Here is an 18844-nt window from a genome sequence, read left to right as displayed (position 1 = left end):
CCAGAATTCTACTGGTGCTCCCTCAGCACTTATCCACAAAACACTATGTCAGCCCAAGCTCAAGTCTCACTGAAATTAATTGGACTTGATCTGGCAAAGTAATTTAGGGGTCTGGAGCTTTGATTTCCATCAAGGATTAAGAATGCACTAGGAGGTGCTCCTCAATATATGTGACGACAGAACCCGGCTGGTTCCATTATCTGAAGCCAGAAGATGCCCAGAGTAATTTGCCCATTCACCGTGCCCTTTTCTGTATTCCCAGAAGAGCATTCTTCGTCACCTGGACCCCAGACTTGTCAGAAAACATGATTAAGTGAGGGCATTTCAGGAAAGAGAATGTATCTGTACTTTGTTACGTTCAGGACTGCAGCACTGGAGGGCTTTTGTATGTCATTTTGCATAGCAGCAGGAGGTGGGATAATAATCCAAAGAAATCAGAGGGTTGCCATTTCCAGCTTTATGTGCCTATATGAGACTGAAGCATGTATGCAAAAGTGAAATAATGCACATCTATTTTATCTCATGTTAGGAGGCAGAACTGCACATGCAGTTTGTAAGACCTGTTCAACTCATTTCTCACAGACACCTCAGTCTAGCAGCTCCCTCTGAGTGCTTTTCCAGTCAGTGGCCAAATGACATTTTATACTAAAGTCTGTCAGAAACTAATATTAGCCCTACAAAGTGCGGGAGAAAGTGATCTGTTCATTGCTTTGTTTTTGTTTTAAGCAGGGGAAGTCTAAGCACTAGCGCTGGAGAAAAAGCACATACAGTTTAGTATTATGTGTGTTTTTGATGGGTAAAGGTTCACAAAATGTATAACATTGCTATGGGGGAAATATTGCCTTTCTGATGTTCATCAGAACTTTTTTCCCTTCTAGAATACTGTATGTGTTTTCCTGCACTGGAAAAAATCCCTCTTTTAAAAAAATAAAAATTCACAAAATGCCATGGACTTTAAGGAGTTGTACCACTTGACCCCAATTCAATTACATTTCTCACAGCACTCCAAATTGCAATGGATGTGATAGTTGGAGGGGAAGACTATTTTGAGTGCCAGGCTAATGAAATAACCCTGCGGCAGAAGTGCTGTCTTGAGAAAGGATATCTAGATCTGCCACAACAAGTGCACATTTATTGCACAGTAAAACAGTAATAAGGCCTTTATAGCACTTATTTTATCACTTGCTCAGAAGGATAAGCTTGAGGGTCAGTTAGGGAGAATACAAACATTTGTGCTCTGGGGCCATTTTCTCCTCTGAAGTTCTCCACAACTATTCTAAAACTCCCATTTTATTTATTTCCATTTGTTAGGTCTGCCTATCAGCACTTATGCCAGATACTGCTACCGGAAGCTGCAAAAAGTTGCAGTCACTGGAGGCAAAAAGGTGAGTCAGTGTCATATTCTCTTCTAGTAGTTTAAGTCAACTGTTCTCTTGCCCCTTTGGCATTATTTTGATGGTGATCAGAAGCATAGATTGGAAAGCTGCAGACATTAATGGAAAAGTCAGTGGTAGATGTGGGAATGATATGCCTGAAATCTTCTACTTTTCCTTTTTTAAGACAGAAAAATTCAGTGGAAAGACAAAATAACATGAAATCTTCATTTTCGTAGGTCTTGACTATTCATACAACAAATGGGTGGGAAGATGCCCTGGTAATCAGAATTAAGATAGGGGGCCTTGGAATTGTACTTATAAAACACATGCTGCAGAATTGGGTGAGCAAGGTCACATATAGTAAAACACTTATGTGAGTTCTGGAAATCTTATTTTTTCCAAAGTGAAGAATGAATTTCTAGCACTCACGGTTTTTGAGATCAATTTCATTACGATGCAGACATTTTCAGCATATTTATCATTACTGGAAAAATGGCGTACTCTTGCCTGGCATAGATGTGATCATCTGACTGAGTCATGTGCACACTGAGGCTGAATTCTTCCTGTTACGCATGACATCAAAGTACCATAGAGGAATTATACAAGTTCTTGTCTGCATTGGAAATGTTCCATTACCTTACGTTTGCAAAAACGATGAATAAATAGCTAATATGAGTGCACGCTCCACTAACTTATCAGCAGCAATTGAAGGCCAGAATTACATTTACAGAGGAATAGTACTAGGATGACAGTTCCATGGACACACATTTTTTCTGCTATGACCATTTAAAAATGTGTATCATTTTAGCAGTACTTTTCTTGGGAAAGTGCATTAGCTCAGTGGCAGATGCATGGAGACACTCCCAAGCTTATCTCTGCTGGCATCTCTAGGCAGGGTTGAGAAAGACTCCTGTCTGAAGCTACGGAGAACTGCTGCCAACTCAGTGTAGAAATAATGAGCTCAATGGATCAATGGTCTGATTTCGTGTAAGGCAGCTTCCAGTGTGTGACACAGTCATCATATTGAGTCTCTATGCCCCCACTGCAGCTTTTTCCCCCAGTGGAGAAGTGGGTAGGCTGGTTAGCATGTCACACTAAGCCAAGGGAGAGCAACATGGTACCCTCCAGATGTTGCTGAACTAAAACTTCCATTGCTCATGCTTGCTAGAGCTGATGGGCATCGGAATCCAAAATCTGGAGGGCACTGCATAAACTACCCATGGCTTAATTGTGAATATGCATCCCCCCCTCCATGGGTGCTGCATACAGCACAAACAGGCCACAGCTAACATGCTCATCCACACAGGTTCTGACATAGATACCGGTAATTATTTTAAAAAATTCAGAGCAAACATAAAATGCTTTCCTAGGATGCATGTGATTGTTCCTTATGCAAATCTGTTCATCGTTGTTTCCCATCCTTTCTTTTCCTTTTCCTTTTTTGCTTATAGGGTCTCCGGAAGCCTACAATTGAAGAGATAATACATGCCAAGAATGCTATTGTAACACCTTCGCTGTTTGGCAGTTCTCTGGAGGAAATCATGTTACGGCAGCAGGACATGTATCCTGATAACAAGCTACCTTGGGTACAAACACAGCTGTCTCAGCAAGTTTTGGAACTGGGGGGAGAACAGACTGAGGGAATATTCAGGTGAGGCTGGCTGACCGGAGCTACATAAAGGATTGATTACTGTATAGCTGACCGGATAGTTGGAGATGCATGGCATTTCTGCTCCTTGCCCTAGTGGAACTGCATCCTCTCAAGCCTCATTTTTACAAACAGTTTTAGGAGAGGAAGCAGCTTTCAAACCACAGCAAAAGATTTATGAGGTCTCCAGGGACTCATGCCACCTTCTCAGTCGCTTCCAAACAAATAGGCTTATGCTAGTACTGTACATATGAACTTGCTCCTAAAACCTCAGGCTAAAATCTCTAATCTACCCATCTGCATATTTTGGATTGGGGGTGGGGAGAGAACTGTGGTACATGCACATCAGCTGTGCATGTTTTCTGTGATTTAATCTCCTCCTTTCCTAGAATATCACTGTGTATGCGAAGGCCATTTAGCCATTGCTAGCTTTGTCAGAGTTAGCTAGGATGGGAAGAGGAATTGCCACTGTTCACCCCCCCCCCCCACACACACAGTATAGATACTACCTAATCTAGGGCCTTGAGAGTGGGGAACTTACATTGTTTTTGCACTCTGTTCTGAAAATCAAGGGCAAGGAATTGCATCTGGAAACAACTAATAAAAATAAAAATATTTATAGAATGAAGAAGCCACTACAAAAAAACTGGACAGGCCCCATAGACCACAAGTTGAAAAGTTGTAAAGAAATTTCTCTTGTATAACATGGGGAAGGGGGTGCGTTTTTAGCTGCTTAGCTTGTTTAAACCATTCAGAGCCAGAACTTGATTTATGGCAGTGCTTGACATCTGCATCATAGTTGAAGGAAGGAAGTCTCATTGTGGTAGTTTGTATCCTCATACTAGGGCTGCTGCTGATAAAGGCATTTTTAGAAATATAACATGCCCCAAACATGTCTACCATGCCAATAAGGCCATTGTTTTGGCAAAAACTGTTTAAAAATGAATCCTCTATATTAATTAAATACTCATTCTCAAAACATGACTCTTCATTTAGCCACAGCCGCAATGCTCAAGAGAGAGGAATTAGTAGATTAATGAGACCCCCCAAATATTGCGGCTTGGTCTGTTTGTTTGTTTATAGCATTTTAAAATCACATTCTTCTGCCATAAAAGGCTCCCAGAACAGTTTACAAATGTTGATGATAATGATGCCTTGAGGCTTAGTCTAAAAGTTTGTAAAAGTCATGACCTGAAAGGAAAAGAGTTGGGGAAATAAGGGGGTAAAAGCAAACTCTGGCACTATTTCTTAGTTAATAGAGTTCTTGTAATGACCAGCTGGAATCGAAAGACTCAAGGAGAGAAAGAGCCAAGGTTCCTGGTCCTTAAGCAGAGCAGGTAAAGACGCCTGTAGGAGTACCCCCCTCTCTACCCCAACCCACCCCCATTTAAGGGGAAATATCAAACAGATGCACTCTAAACTGCAATATTTTTGTTTGTGTCCTATTTATTTAACACTAACTATGGCATTCTTGTCAAACAACTCTGTACATGGCTTTCTGAAATATGTAGTCTCGTTTGTTCCTCTGGTTCCTGGATCTGTGGGATTCGCTTCCTCTGTTGATGAATCTCTGTGTCTGCTTTCAGAATTCCTGGTGACATTGATGAAGTCAATGCACTCAAGCTACAGGTTGATCAGTGGAAAATTCCTAACAACGTTGGTGATCCCAATATACCAGGTATGGATAAACAACGCAGCTGCTGTATTCTCACTCAGATTTGTTTGTTTGTTTGGTTCTTGATTACTTTATGAAAAGGTCTCGCAACAACTTACAGATTAAAAGTACAACCACACCATAAAATGGTCCCACCATCCCCTGACCTCTGCAGAACAGCAGCACCACCCCAGCCCCCACATTTGCCAACTGTTGCAAGAAAAAGTATTACTCAATCATCTGGGAGAACATTCCAACCAGCAGGAGGAAGATCCTTTTGTGATCCTGTCCCCTATCACAGCCTCACCATTAATACATTACTTTTTGGGGGAGGTGCTCAAATCCTTCAATTCCGTGGAAAATAGACCCAGATTGACAATATACCGTATTTTTTGCACCATAACACTCACTTTTTTCCTCCTAGAAAGTAGGGGGAAATGTCTGTGCGTGTTATGGAGGGAATGCCTACAGGTGGCATGCCTACGGATTTTCCTCCTCTAAAAACTACGTCGTGTTATGGTCGGGTGCGTGTTATAGAGCGAAAAATACGGTAACTGTTTTCATTCATGAGAGAATGGGAATCACATAAATAGCAGGAACTTAACTTTTATTCAGAAGCCTTCAAAACAGGAGATCTTTGATTTGGGACCTTTTCCTAACCCAAGAAACTCATTCCCTCCCCACCCACCCTCGTTCCATACCCACTTCCTTCTTTAAGTGCCAAATCCCAACTGCTCCATTTCCAGCATTCTGCCCTCCAGTAGATTCCCTCTTGCCTTAACATTTCAGTCACACTCCAAATCACAGTACACTGAGATAAATCCATCTTGTGTTCTTATGTTTCTTCCCTCCTATCTAAACCAAAGCTTTTAATACCTACTTCTGAAGCCACGGGCCATTGCTACCCTAGCCCCTTTAGGATTTGTGTCCTGTGATTTCAAAGGTCTGAAACCATAAATCTCAATGAATTGGGTGATGCTATCTTTCCTCTGGGGAAGAACAGAGTCTTACTTAGCATAAGATGGAGGAGCAGGAGTGTTGGGCCCTTATTCAGTTAAACATCTGCTTCAGGACAGATGTCTCTGACCCAAATACCTTATTTGTTAAGCTGTTGTTGTTGAAAGTGCCTGTTTTTTCCCCTTCTTGCCCTTGCAGCTTCTTTGCTGAAACTGTGGTACCGGGAGCTGGAGGAGCCTGTCATCCCACAGCAATTCTACAAGGAGTGTATCAGCAACTATGAGAACCCTGATGCTGCTGTAGCAGTAGTGGAACTCCTGCCTGAGCTCAACAAATTGGTTTTGTGTTACCTCATCCACTTCTTACAGGTATGTAGGAAACTGCATTTCTGAGACTAGAAATCATTCTGAAGCAGCAGACAGGCCACAGGCATTCTGAAGCAGCATACGATAGCTGCACTCTGGAACGTCTCACTTTACTCTGCATTGCAAATATTCTGGATTATATCCAGTTGATATACTTCCGCTGATGGAAGGCTCTTTAATCCAGCACAGCCTTCCATCAGTGGAACAGGGATTAAGAACCTCTTGAAGTATTTCCTCTCTGCATGTTGCCACCTCCCATGCTGTTCTGAAGGGCTTGCCAACTCCCCAGAGCAGATTTGAGGTGGGGTGGGGGCTGCCGAAAAAAAGGGAAGTACCCGATGAATGTTTCTATCTCTGCTCCACTGAGAAAAGGCATTGCTAATTCAAAGAACCTTCCACTAGGGGAAGAATGACAATTGAATAAAACCCTCTGAAGATTCAATCTTCATTTCTTCTAATGTGTATCAGAGGCAGTCTTGGCTGCAGGTCTTAGCACCCACAATAATAATATAATTAGATCTCCTATATGAAATTCTTTCTTAAAGTTGACAGCATATAAATACTAGCAGGAGTAAGTGATTCTTTGTGGGACAACTAAATCTTCTGGGCTATTTTCCAGAATTTTACATCTATATATCTTTGAGTTTATTTGAGCTGCACCTTCTTTATTTCACAGATTTTTGCTCAGCCAACCAATGTGGGCAAAACCAAGATGGACGTAAACAACTTGGCCATGGTGATGGCCCCAAACTGTCTGCGATGCCAATCTGATGATCCCAGAGTGATCTTTGAAAACACCCGCAAAGAGATGTCTTTCTTGCGCATGCTAATTGTGCACTTGGACACCAGCTTTATCAAAGGAGTGGTGTGAAGGGTTGGCTTCAGGCAACACCATGTGAAGAGAGTAAGGATCTCTTGCCAGTATTACCTTCTTTGAGCCATGGATCTTCCCCTCTGCAGGCTCCAGACTCCTCGGGTTGCTTCTGTTGCTTCGACAGCTGTTTCCTCGCCCCAGCAACACCGCTAATGTCTCCAAGGAAACCCTATAATAATGAAGTCATCATACTAGAAAGGGTTTTGAGGCATCAGGGAGCCAACTCTCAGACCATGCTGTTAGGGCACTCCTAAGAACCTGCAGCAGTTGATTCCTAGGAAGTCAAGATGCCAGAGGCAGCAGCCAGTGCATTGTCAAAGCACAAAAGTCGGAACCGCTTTGCATTACACTGGGAATCCACTGCACATTCAAAGTGTTCATTGGGAACCAACTGCTCTCAGATACTGGGATTTTGCTTCTACCACCTGAAGATTGGAAACTTCGCTAATCAAGCTTCACCCCCAGAAGGAAAAGGGTTGTTGTCTCAGGCTACTATAGCACATATCCTGCCTTGGAGCAAACCTGCTGCAGCCAGTACTGCCATTCAAATTGCTGGCTGCATCCTTCTCCAACTCTTCTACCTGTCTTTGCTACCTTAAAACACACCACTCTTACCAAAGGTTCAGTTTGGCAGCACTGGATGAGCTGTGGCTTCCGATCCAGGTTGACTCTCCTCATGCCTGGAGTACTTTTACTACTCAATTCATATTAGAAGGACCAAGTGGAAGGCATTGTTGGAAACAAGGTCAAGCTATTTGACTGCAACCTTTTCCCACAGTGAAAAGCAGTCATGGACTGGAGTTTGGGAGACTGCCTGTTGTTTTCTTCTCCTGCTGTATAGTACCTTAGAAAGAGGCTGATTAAATTTCAAGCTTTTTTTTTTTTAGCCCAAATATACTTTTTCATTGTTTGGGTTAGATGTCTCAAATGGCAATGATCCTTGTCCCCTTGAGTTTAAGCTAGGTCACAGCAATGTAAATAGCTTACAGATTATTTCTCCAGAATGGAACTTTCTCTATATGTTAAAAACTGCAGTCAGTTATGACTCCTGCTGCCTTTCTCCTCCTTACTTCAACATAGACTAAAATCGGGTATCACGTTGTTGTGAAGATGTTATGAGCAAACATGATCAGCATGAAGGCTTTTACTGAGCTCAAGATAAGCCTTTTGTGTTCTGCTTCCCACTCAGGCTTACAAAGCCAAACTAGACACAACACGAGAACTCCTTGATCAGATCTCCTGATATCTATTTCTTTGGTTAAAAGAAGCTGTAGGGAGGCTGAACTGGTTTGGAGCTGAACCCTTCATGTCCATTGCACTTTCCAGACTTACATTGCCCTTCCAAGGCTGCTGTTAGCTGAGAAGCATGATCCAGTGCGGTAGGAAAATCAGTATCCGTATAATACCTGTCTCTTACTTCATCTCTGAACTTTAAATTGGGCAAATAGTGAGAGGAGTAAGTCCCCGCCAGTGACTGCTTTTTAAATGAAAGAAAAAGACATTGGGAGATCTGATCATGGATTTCCTTCATCCATATTAGTTAGGACCTCAGTCAGTACTTCTGGTTTGAAAAACACAGGTTGTAGTCTTGAGGTAGAAGAGAACAATTATGCTAAGCAAGAAGAGCAGTTTGATGCCATAATACTCTGAACTTCATTTCACCCTTTCACAGAAAGTTGGATTTTTCTCACCGAGGCTGAAGTCTTCTGACCACTTTGCCCTTCCACTAGTCAGGGAGTCCTTGCTGATTAAGGGGAAGGGGTAGGAGTAGGACTGCTGCCTCAGTACTTCTACACCTTTCTCTTGCCACTTTCCTGACACATACCTGAAACAGGAGCCTTCCATGTCCTTGCCTCTCCGTCATTTTGGAAGTGGGTGTCGCTCCTTCAGAAAGCCCTTGAACAGACTTGCAGGCTTGGGTTCCTTGAGAAGAGGCCAGTTGATGGAAATGACAAGGACAGAATCTTGGAAAATTGAGTCAGGTTGAATATTCTTTTACAGTCAGTGCTTTGAGTCTTTCCTGTGCCAGTGTGATGAGTCTTCAGAACGAATTAGTACTTCTCAGATAGTGGTTGATGTGATCTTAATGGATAGAGGAATGCACATTATCCTTTGATCTCCAGACACTGTGACTCTTACTAGATTATTCCATCTCATTATGTGGAACCAAAGTATGCTACTGTTTCCCTATTTGAGCCAGTTCTGCTGTAAAAGATCCTTTAGCTTGGTTTATTTGGTAATGCCAAAGTTCCCATTCACCTTTATAGTGTGCCTTTTTCTAGCTATCTTTTGAGAGTTAGCTTCTTTTCAATTAAATTATCGAGAAACTTGGGGATTCTGATTTCTTGTATCTGAACAGAGCCATTCTCTGGGACCCAAACTACATGTTATTTGAACATGCACATCTCACTAGTAATGTGAGGAATAGGTGATGCAATTTGCATTCATGTTTCCCTACTTTACATAAGGCAGGTGGCTACAGAAACTGCATTGCAGCATGTCACATGTCTTTTCCGCCCCTTGCATTGCCAGGGAGACACATGTGGGTTATATCCACACAACTGCCCATAACATGTTGTCTGAGCTGAATCCATAATTCAGGCAATCACTGTGACATGTGCAGAATGCTCCTTGCTATCTCTTACTGAGCTGCACTTGATGAAGTAGATTAGCCTGAGTCTTCCGAGGAGCTGGGTGCTATTCAAAAAGGCTCCTTTTTCAGAATTTGGCCAGTGCTGTTCACTCTTTGTGCCAGGTTGTTAGAACTGGAATCCTACAAACACTTATTTGGAAGCAAGTCTCATCAAACTCAAACTTATTCCCAAACAGAGTACCTTGGGCCTGCTTCTATTACAAATCTTGATATAAAGTTATTTTCTCTGTTTCACACAGAGCTCATATCCATGCAGCATACTAAGGACTTGACTCTGTTTGTGGCCATACCATAGAGCAACTACATTTTACACAAATAATTTTTTTGAAAAATGGGAAGTGTTGACCAATTTTTAGTATGCCATACACCCCCGCTCCTTTAAAAAAGGCTTTTAAAAATTGTTTCGGGATGTCCTCTGGGCGCACAGGTTTCCCAGATTTAAACACTGCAGCCAATTACGGGGTGGGTAATGATTAAAATTCTCCCTGGCACTTAAGTATAACAGAAGCATAGACAGGCTGTTATATTAATGCTTTTCCCCCTCAAGGGCTGTAAAATAGGCTAAAAATTACACTGGATATTGTTTTCTTTTTGCCAACATGTTTGTAAATGTGAATCAGCAAAACATACTGTCCCTTACTGTTGTTAAAAAATAATTAAACATCTGTGGTTCATCATTGTTTTCTATGTGTTTTTAAACACCGATTTAGATATAGACAAACTGTGCCTTGACTAAGGGCATGAATTTAAACTACCTTTCATAATATCTGCTTTCTCCCCACCTTTTCTCCTGGCTGAATAGTGACTATAACTTATTTACATTGTTAATGACAGTTGTTACCCTCCTACTTTTGAGTTCTTTGTGGTGGTGTCTCTTTTGTGGTTTTGGGTCATAGCAGAGTACTCATTTTACCAGAACCTCAGGTACCACCTCTTCCCATATGAACCGATATGGACCATCATCTGAGGCCCTTCTTAGTATGCCCCCTCCATGGGAGGTCTGGAGGGTAACAACACAAGAATTGGCCTTTTCAGTGGTTGCTCCCCGTTTGTGGAATGCTCTCCCCACCGAGGATCACCTGGTAGCATCATTCTATATTTTTCAATGCCAAGCAAAATATTTCCTCTTTAACCAGGCCTCTAGCTTCTTAACTATCTGTGGCCTTTTAGAGTGGATGTTTTTAATATATTTTTGTTTCTCAGTTTTAATGTATGTATTGAGGGGGAGTTGTTGTTTGGTTATAAGCCACTTTGAGTTGCCTTGGGCAATAAAAAGTTAGATGATGATGATGATGATGATAATAATAAATGTTAAGCACATGCAAAGCAAACAGTAATACTATATAGGTTTGTATAAAAATTGGTCCTCACCCTCCACAGATCGTTTTCCAGGTTACAGTACCAGGGAATGCATATTAGCTCCTAATCTTAGTGCTAATGCAAATAACAGCAAGGTTATCTCAGTCAAAAGGTTGATACTGTACACTGCAGGTCAATATTTGTGAACTCTGCAGCTTGAAGTTTTCTGGTTAGGAATATCTAGAGGAGTGTATGAAAACAGGCTTTATCCCCCCTCCAATTCCGTTAGCTGACTGTTTACCAGCCATTCCTGCTTGCAATTTGTTGTTTGTCTTCTAACAGTAGTGATTTCAGCTCATTGGCTTAGTCCAGAAAAGTGAAATAATAGAATGTGTTCTTGAGCGTGCGGGAAGCACCCTTCCCTCATCGCAAGAGCTGTCTCAACACTGCAAATAGTCCTACATGGTCACAATTATTTAAGGACATCAGTGAATCAGGATGGTCAAGGGTGGATAGCACTTCTCAGCCCAAGGTCCACATTCCCTCATGGGCAATCTGGAGGCCACACGTTTGTGGCGAGGCAGAACCATTTTAAAAATAGGTGGAACAATAGGTAAAAGTCACACACCCCTCCATCGCAACAAGCAAGAGGCATTAACACAGTTCAAGGACACATTCTGGCTAGCCAAGAGCACTCAAGGGCATGAAGCATGGCTGGTGAGAGGTGTGACGTGGGGAGAGCCACATAGACTCCTAGAGGGCTACACTTGGCCCAAAGTTTCTCATCTGTGCAGAAGTGGATATATGCCAGACCCTGTTGCAATATTCCATAGCTCTCAGATGATGCATGGCTGTGAATGCTCCCACTGCTGCACCCTGACATTTCAAAAGATTGCACAGCTAATAGATCTGATGTATCCTATTATTTTCACCTTTGAGTTCAAGGGGCAGAATTTTCAACTTAAAGCCTGTAGTTTCCAGCCAAAAACGAGCTCTAGAAGCTAACACTGGGTGTTCACATTCCAGTTTCTGTGCAGAACTGGATATTAGCTTCTCATTGTGGACATCAGAGCTGAGAACAAATTGTGATGGTAGACATGAGAACATGAAATTTTCACTTCAATCTACCATCTATTTAGCCCCCCCACCCCACCCCACCTGGAAGTACTCAGTACTTCAGGGGAGATGCAACTTTTTAAAAAAACTGCATATGTGTAAAAACACACAAAAGCAATGGTTCCACATCATCTAATAAATAGGTGTTGATACTCCCAAATAGACAAGCTGCTTGGGGCAGTTTCCACCAGCCAAACAGGGCAGGGATCAAGGGGGCATATGATTGGGCTCAATCTTCAACAACTTGTCCATATTTTTAGGCAGAGTAAGTAAAATTCTGCCCATCAAAACTTGGCAGGGAGAGAGTACCCCTAAACATTTTGTTTAAGCTGCTCATTCTCCATAATCTGCAAACTGATTTCTTCAGTTAATGGAATGAAAACAAAGGATGTGTTTAGGGAAATACTGCCACCCTATGGCCAGTGTAAGAATCTTAACTATATATGAAGAGGTCTCTAAAGCCGGCGGAACTCGGCTCCGTCACGCTTTACGCTGTATTCTGATTATGGTCAGTGATCCCGTCGCCAACATCAGAGATTCTGATTGCTGTTCAGAGCAGCGGACTGAGGAGGAGTTATGTTATATAACCTTATTTAATTGTTTCCTCCAAAACCTGAAAGGGGAGAATCTGGTCCTGATTTTCTCCTGGAAAATGTTGAGAAGAAACATTAAAATAAACATTAAAACAACATTTTAAAAAACCAGAAAAATAACAAACAAGGATAACCTGCATTTTAAAAGAAAATAGCACCCTAAATAATCAGCAAGATTCTAAACCAACTTGCTTCTCCTCCCAGCAAAATGGCTCCTAGCCACTCCAAACCAAAGTGGAGAGAAGCAATTTATTTTGCACACCCACCCATGCCAGGGGGCCAAGAGCCAACATGGCCAACCTCAAGGTACGCCCCTGGTTGGAAGAGCGAGTGAGCAGAAAATTGCCTTGATACCGAAGCCGTAATGTCTGCATTGGTCAAAAAATTCATATTTATGTACTTTTGTTGTTGTTGTATAAGCTCACAAGCCAAGGTGCAACGCTATCTTTGAAGAGTGCCTGCAGTTCAGAGTTGACCACTACACCAGTGGCTGTGGTTGGGATCAGAGAGAACTTGCTGTGTACAGTGGTACCTCGGGTTACAGACGCTTCAGGTTACAGACTCTGCTAACCCAGAAATAGTACCTCGGGTTAAGAACTTTGCTTCAGGATGAGAACAGAAATCGTGCTCCGGCGGCGCGGCGGCAGCAGGAGGCCCCATTAGCTAAAGTGGTGCTTCAGGTTAAGAACAGTTTCAGGTTAAGAACGGACCTCCGGAACGAATTAAGTACTTAACCCGAGGTACCACTATACGAAGCACGTACTCCAGCCACTGAACTCTGCCCTGTTCCCCGCGTGAAAGAGGAAAAGGTTTGGTATGTCTTAAACGTGGCCTTAAAAGCGGTCCATAATTTGCGGCTGATGGCCCAAGGATTTAATACACTCCAAGGATTTAATACACCTGAGCCCAGCAGCAGCGCGTATTTAAAAAAAGCACGCGCTCGTTGCCCGTGTCGTGAGTTCCTCTCACTGGCGAACTCACACTGGACAGCGGGAAAGCAGCGACGCCTTCCGGGTCCCGAGAGATGGATGCGCGCGTGACGGGCCGCCAACGCCTGGATTTTGCGCGAGGGCCCCCGAGCCCTCTCCGCCGGAGCCACGCCCCCTGGCCCTTTCGCCCCTCCCACAGGAGGACCCTCCCCTCCCCTCCCCTCCCCTCGCGGCAGGCGGGCGGGCGGGCGGGCGAGCTAGCGGCGCCGCAGTCGCGTCGGCCATTTTGTGGCGCTGCTCAGTCGGCGGCGCTGGGCTCGACTCGGCGAGCGGATCATTGGCGGCCCCTGCCCCCGCGGCTCGAGCCCCTGGCACGTACGAGAAGCAACCCCCCCTCCCCGGTAAGGACATGGCGCTCCCTAGGCGGCCCCGCGGAGAGAGGGAGGCGGGGGGGAGGGAGGGAGCCCGGCAGCGAGCGCAGAAGAGTTCCCGCCGCGGCCTCACAAAGGCGGAGAGGGGCGGGGACCAGCCGCGGCTGTGGCGGAGAGGAGGGAGTCCCGGGGCCCGGGCGGCGCCTCTTCCCTCCGGGCTCGGGGTGCCCGGAGGCTCCTTCATCGGGAGCCGGGAAGGTGCTTGGCTGGCTCGCCGGTCCCTCCGGCGACGTCCGAGCGGCTTTCGGCGCCCGCGTGGGACCGGCGCTCGGCTTCCCGGAGGGGCCCGTCACGTCTCCCGCGCCGCCTCTTGCCCTGCGAAGGGGCGGGCGGGTGTCGGCGGCGTGTCTCTTCGCAGCGCTCGGCTTCCTCCCGGCACCATGCTTCTTGTTGATCGGAGGCTGCTGCTGACGCCGCTCGGCCCCCGTCAGAGGAGGAAAGCCAAAAGGGCAGGCGAGCTTCTCCTCCTCCTCTTGGGCAAGAAGGGATGCTGTGTTTCTAGGATGTCAGTAACGTGACCTTGATCGTGGCAGGTTCTGCATCAGCCAAGACTCCGCTCATCCCTTTCAAGGCGCAGCGTCCGGTTTGGATCCAGGCGCAGTTGCGCTTTCATTCCCCGCCCCCCCTTTAATAACACGCCAACTTACGCATCTTTTTGTACCACAGGACTGGCGCGCGTGGTTTGTTTCACTAGCTACTTTGGCTTCATTGAGAGCCCCACGATTAGTGGGTTTTTTTTAAGGAAAGTGATCTAGTAGTGGCCGCAATAATTGCCACTTAGGGCGTAGTGACACCCTTGATAATTGTTCCCTCTTCTCCTTGGGCAGAGATTATCTCTTGTAATAATTAAAGGTGGTGATGAATTGCTGGGACCTGGAGTCCGTATTATTTTCTTGACAGTCATAATGGGCGTTGCAGTTACATAACATATGTTTTCCTAATTGCTTGCCCTTAGGGCTTATATTGTTAGAATAGGTCAGTGCCCTTCATGTTGGCTGTGGGTATTTGTTTGTAAGGCCTTTTGAGAAATGTGGTTTCACTTTGCGTGTTTCAAATTCACTTTGCTTACCTTTTCTGTGCCTATGGGAAAATAGGCTGCAGTGGCAAATATTCTTGGGTATTTTACCTAGAAACCTAGATATATTTTGTTCCGAAAGAATTGAAAATATTCAGTCTGTCACAGAAAACCACAGGGGAGGATGTATTTTAACTTCTTGTATAATAAACATTGCCTTTGGGATCAAAGTAAATTCAGGACCAAGATACTCAGAAGAGCTTTTATCCAGAGTTGCTAAAACTTTAGTATATCACCTGCTTGTAAACTATATTTACTTTTCCATTCTTGTTAATGCTACTGCATTATAATTAGATCCTCTTTTACTTGGAAGCTAAGATATCAGCACACAGTTTGTTTCAGTGGCAAGATGACATAGCTGATCTGTAAATCAAACAGAATACTGCCATCATCCATGTTATTTTTTTAATGAAGGGAAAATATAATGATATTTAAATAAATAGTAAATTTAGCTGAATAGTTTTACTGACCCTCCTCATTTTTCTAAATGCAACAATAGATAACTTTTTAAGCAAATGTGCCAAGGTATTTCAAACCCAAAGAATGAAAAGGTGTATGGTAGATTTGTGTATGCTAAATTTGTGTATGCTAGATTTATTATACAGTACAGGCAACCTCTCTACAATGGTTTGGTTTTGCCTCAGACCCTACTAACCTTAGAAGTATGCAGCACAGGAGAGGCCAGCAGAGCATGGGGGCGATGACACTTTGCTGTAGCCAGGCTCCCAGTACTTCTTGCCCCTGCTCAGATGTGCCACAAACTCCTGCTGTTTATGCAACTTGTGGTGTGTATGCTGCAGACTGACCACACAGCCTGATAAATACCTTCAAGGAAATTGTACAAATATAATATTGTTGCTTTGTGTGATTATCAGAAAAATCAAAGTAGCTGTATTTGCAGTACCTTCATTTACCCACTCAGTTCTTTAAACTGCTATGTATGTAGACTTAGGGAATGAAAGTAATTAAAGTGGTACAGCACTTGGTTTGTATGTAAAATATCCCAGGTTCAATTAATGGCATTTCCTGAAACCCTGGAGCGTCATTGCCAGTCAGTGTAGGCAGTACTGAACTAGATCCAGCAGTGGTCTGACTCGTAAGGCAGCTTCATATGTTGCTATGATATGCAAACTGAGCAGGGGCAGAGGAGGAAGAATTAGTAGCTGGTGGTTCTAGTAAGCTGGAAGTTTCAGTTTTTCAAGTGGGGTGGTAGCAGAAATCAGTGCCTGAATACAGTTGTAATTTGCTCTACAACAGCAGCAAATTTATTCCTCTAGTGTGGGTACTGTTTTGAATACGCTGTCTAGGCCGAACCTTAGCGCCGCATTGTAGTTACTCTCTTTTAAAGTATTGTATCAGTGGGCATTACAGAGCATAACTGATCGTCTCCAGTTAACATGAATTTAAATTAATTTAAATCACTACAAATACTTGATAGACTCAATCATAGAGTGCAGAACTAATGCACTTTTAGAACAGGAAAATACAATTGGTGGCAATGTATAAATTCATCACACACTATATACAGTATGTTACAATATGATATGAATATATTTTGTACTTGGGTATTGGTACCCAAATAGGGAAGAGGTCTTTTAGATGCAGAAATGGTAAATAAAATTTACTATAGATTTATGAGGAACAGCTTTTGCAAATGCAGCAGAAAGGATAGAGGAAAAACAGAAATATTGATGACTTCTGCTAAACATTTTCCCCCAGATAAATTTTTATTATTTTCTTTAAATATTCTTTTCCCAACAATTCTTATTATCACAAAATATTCCCTCTGACTCTGCCAAACATTTACTGTTACTAGAATCAGCCTTGGGGAATTAAAACCTTTCCCAGTAGTTTTGTGTTTATCTGTTGTATAATATTCAGGTTGTATCTTTTCTTCAAACAACAAGCAATTCTCAAAAAACAATGTACACAGACATGCCAGTCTTGAGCATTAAGCTACATGCGCTCACATATTGTCAATTTTATTTCTTAAGCATTGACAGAGCAATTTAAAATAATATATAACAATATCTTAGTGATAATCACATGGGGGGAATGCTGGTTTTATGCAGTGGTAAAAATGCCAGGGCAGGTCTTTCCAAAGTGCTGTCATATACTATTGGTAGGTAGCTCCACTCAGCAACATAACAGCAGCAATCTGCACAAGCTGCAGTTTCCAGACCAACCTTAAGCGCGTCCCCACAAAGAGTGTATTAACAGAAATCCTGCCTTGACGTTACCAATGTATGAATCTCTGTGTCTAGGTTGTCCAGGAACTGTCACAGCTGGTGCACTAGCCAAAGTTGGTAAAAGGCTACCATGGCCACTTGGGCCCCCAGTAACAATAGTGGATGAAGGTGTGCCCTCAGACTTTGCACCTGTTCTTCAGAGAGAGTGCAGCGCCCCCCCCCCCGAACAGGCAATGTGTCCACTCCCCAGACCCGGGAACCTCCTACTGACAAGGCCTTTATTTTATCAAGATTTATCTTATTGACGCTCATCAATCCCTTTGTCCAGGGAGACTTGCATATCTATTCCTGACTCTGATGTAACAGAGAAGTAGAGCTGGGTGTCATTTGCATACTGATGACATCACACCCCAAATTTCCTAATGACTACCTTGAATAGTTTCATATTCAACAGCAATAGAGACAAGAAGTTACCTGCTTCACCCCCCACAAGGCCAAGATGCAGGCACCCAATGCCATGCTGTAAAACAGGCCTTGTAGGTATGCATGGAACCACTATAATACAGTGGTTTACTGAAGACTTAGCCACTATTTTTGGATAAGCTATATGATCAGCCTACCTCTTTCATATACCACAGGACAAAGCATTCCCCTCCTCAAGATTAAAAAACTTGCCGGCTTAGTTCCTGCAAGTATGGAAAACTGCCTGTGAAACAGCAGAATATTTACCACTTTTTGTTGTCAAGCAATTTAGCTTCATCAATACAATTTGCATGTTTACCATTAAAAGAGGGAGGGTGACATCATTTTGAGGGTCTGCGCGTGCGTGAGCGGCGAAACCTGGAAGTAACACACTCCGTTACTTCCGGGTTGCCATGGAGCGCAACCCGAAAGCGCTTAACCTGAAGCACATTCAACCTGAGGAATTACTGTATAAGCTTTCGTGTGCATGCACACTTCTTCAGATACTGGTGTATTGTGTGCATGCACACAAAAGCTTATACCAAAAACAAATTTAGTTGGTCTCTAAGGTGCTACTGGACATTTTTATATATATATATATATATATATATATATATATATATATATATATATACACACACACACACACACACACATATACAGTGGTGCCTCGCAAGACGAAAAGAATTCGTTCCGCGATTCTCTTCGTCTAGCGGTTTTTTTGTCTTGCGAAGCAAGCCCATTGACAGCTTAGCGGATTAGCGCTACAGCTGTTAAGCGGCTTCTAGCGATCAGCTGTTAAGCGGCTTATCAGCGGATCAGCTGTTAAGCGGATTAGCAGCTTAGGAAAAGGGCGAAAAAAGCAGGAAAAAACTGCGGGGACTCGCAAGATTTTTTCGTCTTGCGAAGCAACCCCATAGGGAAATTCATTTTGCGAAGCACCTCCAAAACGGAAAACCCTTTCGTCTAGCGGGTTTTCCGTCTTGCGAGGTGTTCGTCTTGCGGGGCACCACTGTATAGAGAGAGAGGGGGAGAGAGAGACTGACTGCATCAGACCAACACTGCTACCTACCTGAATCTCTCTGTGAAAGTAAATGATTAGGCAACCAAGGCCAAATCAGTTCTGAACCCAGACTGGAATGAGTGTATATAATCAGTTTCCTCTAGGACAGGATGATCCAACACACGGCCCAAGGCCTAGGGCTTTTTTTGGCAGCCATCAG

At 43.5% G+C, this 18844-nt stretch overlaps 2 protein-coding genes across 14 annotated transcripts in view; both read left to right on the top strand.

The window, feature by feature from the left end:
- LOC310848024 (rho GTPase-activating protein 39-like) overlaps positions 1–10204 on the top strand; it is an 83121-nt gene extending 72917 nt beyond the window's left edge. For all 10 annotated transcript variants that reach the window (XM_083746472.1, XM_083746469.1, XM_083746476.1 and 7 more), the window contains 5 exons: positions 1312–1385; positions 2828–3027; positions 4611–4702; positions 5834–6003; positions 6677–10204. In XM_083746472.1, the coding sequence (XP_083602598.1) occupies positions 1312–1385; positions 2828–3027; positions 4611–4702; positions 5834–6003; positions 6677–6871 (731 nt within the window). In that variant the 3' untranslated portion in view covers positions 6872–10204. The remainder of the gene's footprint in view (positions 1–1311; positions 1386–2827; positions 3028–4610; positions 4703–5833; positions 6004–6676) is intronic.
- A 3339-nt stretch (positions 10205–13543) lies between these two features.
- Positions 13544–18844, top strand: part of PHF20 (PHD finger protein 20) — a 44367-nt gene continuing 39066 nt past the window's right edge. For 2 of the 4 annotated variants that reach the window (XM_083746512.1, XM_083746509.1), the window contains exon 1: positions 13651–13865. The gene's annotated coding sequence lies outside the window, so the exon portion shown is untranslated. Of the gene's footprint in view, positions 13866–18844 lie in introns of all 4 variants that reach the window. The other 2 variants (XM_083746511.1, XM_083746510.1) reach the window with 2 other exon arrangements.

The sequence above is a fragment of the Podarcis gaigeae genome (genome assembly GCF_964106915.1).
Source record: "Podarcis gaigeae genome assembly, chromosome: 6".
NCBI classification, from domain to species: Eukaryota; Metazoa; Chordata; class Lepidosauria; order Squamata; family Lacertidae; genus Podarcis; species Podarcis gaigeae.
This window is presented reverse-complemented; position numbering and strand designations above follow the sequence as displayed.